The sequence below is a fragment of the Pogoniulus pusillus genome, chromosome 2, assembly GCF_015220805.1.
Source record: "Pogoniulus pusillus isolate bPogPus1 chromosome 2, bPogPus1.pri, whole genome shotgun sequence".
Classification (NCBI taxonomy): Eukaryota; Metazoa; Chordata; class Aves; order Piciformes; family Lybiidae; genus Pogoniulus; species Pogoniulus pusillus.
The window spans coordinates 48,738,856-48,746,588 of NC_087265.1; the positions used below are offsets into that span (position 1 = coordinate 48,738,856).

General features: G+C 59.7%; 1 protein-coding gene across 1 annotated transcript; it reads right to left on the minus strand.

Annotated features, from left to right (window-relative positions):
* Positions 1 to 6,015, minus strand: CDK5R2 (cyclin dependent kinase 5 regulatory subunit 2). The gene is made up of 2 exons (XM_064165009.1): positions 4,743 to 6,015; positions 1 to 4,630 (listed from the first exon to the last, which is right to left on the minus strand). The coding sequence occupies exon 2, from the start codon at positions 1,875 to 1,877 to the stop codon at positions 912 to 914; it is 966 nt and encodes a 321-aa protein (XP_064021079.1). The 5' UTR covers positions 1,878 to 4,630; positions 4,743 to 6,015; the 3' UTR covers positions 1 to 911.
* Between the last annotated feature and the right edge of the window lie 1,718 nt (positions 6,016 to 7,733).

Below are 7,733 nucleotides of genomic sequence, written 5' to 3' on the forward strand. Positions count from 1 at the left end.
TCCAGGCCACCACTTTATTCTCCAGCAAAGCAAAGCAAGAGGAGAGGGGACCCCACCCCCGCCACAGCAGGCCCCCTCCCTCTGGCCTCCCTATGCCTCCTCTGGCACAGATCTCTTTCCCCGCAGCAAGACAGGGGCGGGGGGGAGGGGGGCATCACTCCACCAAGACCCTGTTTTGAGGGGCGCATCAGGGGAGGGTGGGGGGGAAAGTGTGTGTTACCCGGGGGGTAGGAGGGGTGGGCGCCCCACTCCCCGACGGCTCGAACAAAGGGACAAGCGGGCGGCTCCCGCGGGGTCAGGGGCGATGTCGTCCGTGCCCGGGGGAGTCCGCGTCCCCCCGCGGAGGGCCCTAGGGAAGGCAGCGCCCACATCGCCGCCCCCCCCCCCCCCCCCCCCCCCGCCTTTGTTTGCGGAGCCGCTGTGGCTCCAGCACCACGGAGAGCTCCGGGCCCGGCTCCGGCGGCGCGGGGCCCCGCTCTGCCCGAGGCTGGGGGGCCGTTGGCATGCACACGGGAGACTCCTCCGCTACCCTCTGCCCTGGGTCTCCAGCTCCATTTTGCTCTAGAGAAATGCACTCAGGGGCCCCCGCTCCTCAGCAGCCTTCCTCCCTCCCTCCCTCATCATCGCTCAGGCAGGAGGGGCACGCAGGCACCCTCAACACCCCCCGACCCCGGTCTTCTTTGCTCTCTCGGTGTCTCGGAGCGCAGCCCCCAGCTGGGGTCGCAAGGGGGAGGCGCGGAGCGGCCAGATCCGGAGCAGGGAGGGTCCAGGCAGCGTCTCCGTGGAGCTGGCGGCCGGGAAGGGGGGAAGGCGAGGAGGATGCGGGAGGGGGGAGAACCGGCAGTCCTTCGCCTCCCCCGCCCCTCGGTGCGCGGCCCTTTCCGCCCCAGCTCCGGGGGCCCGGTACCTCCCTAACGGTCCAAGCTGATCGTCCAGTGCTTGGACCCGTCTCCGCCCTCGCCTTCGCTCTTGAGGTCCTGGAAGAGTTGCGTGAAGTAGTGCGGGTCCGCGTTGATTCGCAGCATCTTGGCACTGAGGCGCTGGATGATGCCCAGGCAGCGCTCCCAGAAGCGGCCCTTGTCGCCCTCCACCAGGAAGGGCTTGAGCGGGTAGGAGATCTCGTTGCCCATGTAGGAGTAGGCGAGATACAGGCAGGTGAGGAAGGCGGCCTGCAGCTCGGCCTGGCTCCCGATGTCTTCTCCCCTCAAAGCTTCCCGGCACAGCAGGTAGACGAACACCAGATTGGCGGGGGTGATGAAGCCCTGGTCCTGCCAGCCCTGCAGCAGCAGCGAGCGGTCCACGCTGCGGAACCAGGAGATGAGTTCGCCGGGGCTCAGCTCCTTCAGCCGGTAGCAGCGGCGGCACACGAAGTCCCCCAGGCAGCGCAGTAGCTCGCCGGTGGACGCCTGCACCACCACCCGCCGCGGGGACCCCGCGCCGCGGCTGCCGGCTGGCGGCGGTGGCGGTGGCGGCTTGCCCCCGCCGGAGCCCGGGTGCAGCTCCTGAGGTGCCGAGGGCACGGTAGGTACCGGCACGGCCAGCGGCCCCTGCTTGGCACCATCAGCTGGCCCTACCACCGACTTGCGCAAGTTCTCGCGGTTGCGCTGCACCACCAGCGGGTCGGGCTGGCCCGGGCCCCCTCCCGGGGCCCCGCCGCCGGGCTTTGGCGTCACCTTCTTGGTATTCTTCTTCTTCTTGGCCGAGGCAGCCACCAGACGCTTCCAGGTGAGCGCAGAGATGAGCACGCCGGGGCGCTTCAGCCGGCTCTCGCCCTTGCCCGGCACCCTGCCCGGCACCTTGTCGGCCAGCAACCCCCCCCCGCCGCCTCCGCCCTTGCCCGAGGAGGCGGCGGGGGAGAGGGAGAGCACCGTGCCCATGCTAACGCCGAACGGGACGGGCGTGCGGAAGCCGGGGCACCGGCACCGCCCATAGGAGGAGACCGGCGGCTGAGGGGAAAGCGGCCCGCACCGGGGCCTCGGTACCCGAGGATGCTCCGCGGCGCCCGCTCTGGGCTCCGCGCCCGTCGCTGCAGCCAGCCGCGGCCCCGCTATTCCCCCGCCCACCCGCCGCCAGCCAATCACCGCTGTACGGGCACCCGGTGCGGCCCGCCCTCTCGCCGGTGAGGGCGGGAGAGGCGGGGGAAGCCGGCGCGGCTCTACTGGGCAGCCGCCGCCCCGGCATGACCTTCACCGACGGGGAGCTCGCCTGGTGCTCCTGGCGGTGCGAGGGGCTTGGGGTCTGCGATGATGTCCCAGCACTCCAGTGTTAGGGACTGCGAGGGCGACAGGGCCCAGCCGAGAGGACAGGGGGTACAGGAAGGGTCTAGGGGGATCTTCTGAACTCCACTGGTCACCCGGGTCCTGCTCTGTATTCGTATCTACAAGGCGAGGGATGAACCTTCCCAGACCAGCAGAACCCTCCCCTGTATGCTCTAGGGGGACACAGAAGGAAAGAAAAGCTCTGGGTAATGAGAGAGTGGAGGATGAAAAGGAATGGAGAACCAGAAGCATGTGAGCTGTGTTGGGGGAGCTGCAGGAGGAGGCATAACGCTGGGGAAAGCTGGGCTGTGGCTTGGCAGCCGCCATGAACAGGCTTGCTGGGAGAGCCTCGGCTCTGTGAGAGCCAGCCCGGCCCTGGACAAACCTCTACAGAAAGCCATGCTGCAGCCAGCCTGGGCTACCCTCTGTCTGCAGCGGGAGCACCTCCGACACCTGCTGTGCGAACGAACAAAGCATTGGGTCCCGCACCCACACTGGCTTTTCCTGGAGGCAGGATTTACCACCACACTGTCAGTCACAGCCGTCAGACCAAAGTCAGGAGAAGGGGGAAGGGACCTTGTCCAGGTCTGTAGGGGAGACCCCTTGAGGGAGCCGGGAAGCAAGGCTGCACCTTTGCATCATTGCACAATGCTATGAGATAAACCAGCCGTACGCACGCGAGCTGCTTCTCCCTCTCTTCATCTGAGCATTCCATGGGTGAAACCTGTGGCCTCCGCTTGCTGCCTCCCTGCCTCTTGCAGGAAGATTCCCCCTTGTCCTTCTCGGAAGATGGATTCTGCAGCTCTGATTGTTAAGGCGGGTGCCAGGCATGCATCGGGAACAAAACACCCCCATTAGCAGGACTGCTGCATGTAAAGTGCCGTGAAAGCAGGCACGTGGTAAAGGTTTCGGGGAGAATGTCTCAGTGATGCATTTGGATACAGCATTTTATGTGTGAAATTAACACGTCTGTGCCAGGATGTAGGTGCTGCCGGATGGATCTGAGCTAACAGGCGGTAATGAATTACCAACCGGGAGGAGCTAAGCCAGCGTCCCCACTTCCTCCAGCACTGCTGATGCTGGAGGTGTTTTCAATGAAGGAAAGCACAAGCTTAGAGCCGTGTTTTCAGACTTCCATTTGAGCCTCCTAATGCCTGGAGTTAACATTGCGTATCTGGGGACAGGGCATAGAGTGTGTCCTCTGTAGTGTGGCAGGGAACAGGGACAAAGTCCCATTCCCACATGTCCTGCACTATGGGTAGCCATATCCTGCTGTTTCCTTGCAGGAACCTGCAGTGAGGTCTGCAATGCACATGCACGTATGCAAGCAGACTACCACACACAGAGGTTTGCTTTGGGAGTGGCCAGAATCGAAGTGTATCTGGGCCAGCATCCCCAACCTGAGGCCAGCTGAGGCTGGTCTGAATTAACCAGGAGCATTTGGTAAAGGGGTACAAATGCAGAAGAAGAAAATCAGGACAAGGATCCTGGTGAAGATTAAGTCAGAATGTTTAAATATACAGAGCTGGCTTCAACCTAGCCGAGAAGATGGAGGAGCCCTGGGGAGGGGATGGGAAGGAGCTTGTAGTCTTCACTGTCTTTGCACATTTAAGGACAGACTGATTTTTCAGGTGTACAAAAAATGGACTCCTTAGAAACCCACAGCTGAAATTTGCAGGTGAGGAAGCAGAGACCTTCCTGCACACTTGCTTGCTCCTGCTGGAGCAAAACAGCTCTCAGATTGCAGTGTTTGAAACATATGAAGCCGCCCCCAGACTCTGTGAGCTCTCCCAAATTGAACTCCCCAGACTCATTAAGAGGAGTTATTTGTGTTTGTCAGTGATGACTTGGACTTTGCAACCTGTTACAAAGAGGATGGGGCCCAGAGAGCTTCCCTGCCTCCTCCGGCTGGGATTGCAGTTATGACACAGTCAGCCTGTGTGCACCTCCTACCCCTCACAGCAGGGAAAATCTGGCTGAAGTCCATCCTAGGGCTGTTCAGTGATGCAGCTTGAGGCCTTGTCTGTGAGCAGCAGAAGAGCTCCAGGGGCAGTTTTTCCCTTGTGCCTGCAGCTGCCTGTGTCCTGCTGTGGGAGCAGCTCTGGCATAGAGGAGGTCAGTGAGCTCAAGGGCTTCCTGAAAGCACTGGGGAATTACCCAGGCTCTGCAAGAACAGCAGAATGTTTCTCAAGCAAGCAAAGAAGCAGCTTTGCAGCTTACCTGGGAGGCAGTTGCTTTTCCATGTGAAAGAGTGGAATCTTTTCCTTCCTCTTCAGTTTTTACTCTTCAGGCTCCAGCCCTGAAGCTGACAGGCAATGATGCATCACAAACTCTGTCCTTGGAGCGATCTCTTCTTGGCTCTTCCTTTAGATCTTGGTTGTAAATGGGCAGTTGTCAGGGAAAGGCACAAAACAGGAGAGAAGGGCAGCATTTCTCTTCCCCAGAGAATGGAGACTTCCACCTGAGGCAGCTGGAATGACATACCCTTTGATGCAAGGGAGGAACAGAGTAGGGCTTCAGGCACAGTCAGTCCCAAAGCTGCCTTCAGGCTCCTGCCCTTGGCCAAATCTTCAGCTGTTGGTGGCTTTGCTCAGAAGCTGTTGGTATACACAGATCTTTTGCTACCCTAACTAAGGCAACATACACATTAGCTATGTGCAGCAGCAATAAAGGAATTGTTTCTTGTCCAAGCCCCTAATATGAGTTAGGTAAAAGGGTATCCCTTTCCTGAAAGAGAGGTGTTCCAGATGGGGAGCTGGAGCACACTGGTACCCAGCAATGTTGGCTGGGCATCAGGATTGGATACTTGGCAGCTAGACAATGGTACCAGGGGCGGGAAGCAGGGGTAAAACCAGGCTGTACTGCACAAAGACATTAAAAGAACTAGTGCTGACCTGCAGGAACCACAGTGTTCCCTGCAGGTGCTTGGCAGCCAATCTCCCATGCAGCTCTACCTGCCTGGGGTGGGTCCTAGAGGCAGGTAACACCTTGGTGAATCCCATGCCAACCCACACATCCTCTCCAAACTGCCTCTGAGTGATGCTTCTGTGCTGGGGCTGTCACTAAGAAATGCATGAGCTCCGAGCCTGGGGAAGAACAGGTCTCTCAGCACCCTCAGGACATAAGAAGATATGCTGGAGGGTTCTTGGCTCTCTAGTCTGATCCAAACTCCCTCTATGATGCTGAGCTATTTGGCATGGGCTTTGTGAAGGGGTACTGGCTGAAGGCAGCTGGCACATCCCTCTGCCTGCTCCAGGATGATGAATGAGCATGTGTTGGCTGGCTGGAGCTGTTCTTTAATAGCTCACTTGCTGTGCTGTGGTCTGTCTGCACTGGCAAAGACAGACAGAGAAAAGCACTGTCTCCTTGGCAGCGGATGGCCAGCCAGCTCCTGAGCTGCACTGCTTTACTAGTGGGCACACAGCTCACAGTCTTGATGCATCTCTCAGTGAGCAGATCTGACAGCTCTGGTGCTCCCCCACCCAAGCCCTCACAGAAGGCAGACAACCTCTGGCAGAGCTTTGGCCTGAGCTGGAAGCCCTGGGAAGCCCCAGAGGACCTAGCTGGCTGGTTGCCTGCAATACCCAGGCAGGAGAAATCTGCTTGTGCTTCTGAGCGCCCTCACCCAGGCACTTCTCCCTTTTTCATCCCTGGTCCTCCTCCATGTTTTACCTTCCTGGTTCTCAGTAGAGAAGGGCTACAGCTATGGCTTCAGAGACACCAAAGCTTGTGCAGTCCCTGTTCCAAGGCGAGTCCTGGGTTCATGCAGCAGAGCTGAGCACAGATGAGTCGAGCAGGCCTGTTGCAGCTCCTGGAGAGGAGCTATTTTTGTCAAGCTGCTAAACTGGAGTGCTGGGAATGGGTTGGAGAGCCAGAGAAACACAACTCTTCTGGGTGGAAAACATGCAGTGCAGAGCCAGGCCTTGAACTGGCACGGAAAGACATCTCAGCTTCCTCAACCCTGGGCAGCCCTCACTCTCTGGTGAGGAGGCAGGTACCGCATGGGACACAGCTTGGGATTGTGGCAGGGGCAGTCCCCACAGTCCGTGTCCCTTCCAGAACTGCTGCTATGGAAGCCCTTGAGGGAATAAGGTCTCAGCTCTGCAGGAAACAGGCCCGAGTGTAGCCATGGGCTATTCAAATGCCTGCCGGCACATCTCTGCGGTCTTGTGCCAGCAGGCTGGGAGAGGTTAATGAAGAGGCCACCTGTCTGCGTCCCTGCAGGCACTTAGGGCTTCATGAGGAGAACTCCTCTCAGCTCAGCGTGGGGAGGCACTGGGGGGCTTCTGAACTTGAGCCCCCGAAGCGGTGGGGTGTCGTCGTGCGAGTCCCCGAGCTGCTCGGGAGGGGCTCCGGGGCAGGCGCAGGGGGCGCTGCGGGACCCTCGTAAGTGAGCAGAAAGCAGCAGCTAAACATAGGAGAGTAAGGAGACCCAGCCAGCACCCGTGGGTGATGTTAGAGCGATCATTGAGTCTCTAGCCTACCTAACCGGGGGGCCAGCAGGCCCCCCGGCCTTTAGATCACCTCCACCACTCACCCAGCGTGCACCATGGGCACTCACCAGTCACGATGGGAGGAGGATCCTCTGCCCAATTGGGCAAGCTTAGGGCTTCTGCCTTTCCTGAGGGGGATTATAAAGGGGAGTGGGAAAGGAGGACAAAGTGGTCACACCTGGGGTGGGAGGAGACTCCAACAGAGCCCAGGTGCTCTGGGTTTGGGGTGAAAAGGGGAAAATTAGATGTAGGGTGGGGCAGGGGCAGGTGCGGTGGAAAAGGCGAAGTGGTGCTGGAACTCCTGCCTCATTAATTGCCCAACTAAATCAGGTGCCCAGGGAGGTGGTGGAGTTACCATCCCTGGAGGTGTTTGAAAAAAGACTGGATGAGGCACTTAGTGCCATGGTCTAATCAAGTGGACAGGGTTGGACTGGATGATCTTGGAGGTCTCTTCCAACCTGGTTGATTCTGCGATTCCGTGACCGCTGCGGGGCCGCCTGGTCGGTGCCGAGCCGGCGCTCTGCTGCCCTCTCGCGGCAGTCCTCCTCGCAGCTCGGCGGGGCACGGTCTGCCCTGCCCGGGGCTCCAGACAACCTGGCACACGTTGCTCCAGCGGATCCGTGCCCAGCTCGTTATTACAGCTCTTTGCCCTCCCCGCTCTGGGGAGGCTCTGTGGCTGTCAGGGGCACTGGTGAGGCTGGAGGAATTTGCTCGTTGTCCGTGGGAAAGTGTTTGGTTGCTGCCCTGGTAGTAGTTCTTCCCCACTATCCATTTCTTGCCTGTGAAGACCCAGCTTGCAGCCTGCACAGAATCAGGGTGCATCTCTGGGGTCTCCTGTTAAGGAAAAGGTTGTGGGTGAAGGGGCTGAGGTGTCGGTGGTGGGGTGGAAGGGATGCTACAGAGTGCCGTGTGTGAGGGGCACCCCAGAGCTGTGGGACCAGGGCAGAAGGAAGCACTGGGCAAGGAAAGCAGCTGCACAAGT

Coding starts and splice junctions, on each gene's coding strand:
- CDK5R2 (XM_064165009.1), bottom strand. CDS start 1,877: ATGGGCACGGTGCTCTCCCTCTCCCCCGCCGCCTCCTCGGGCAAGGGC.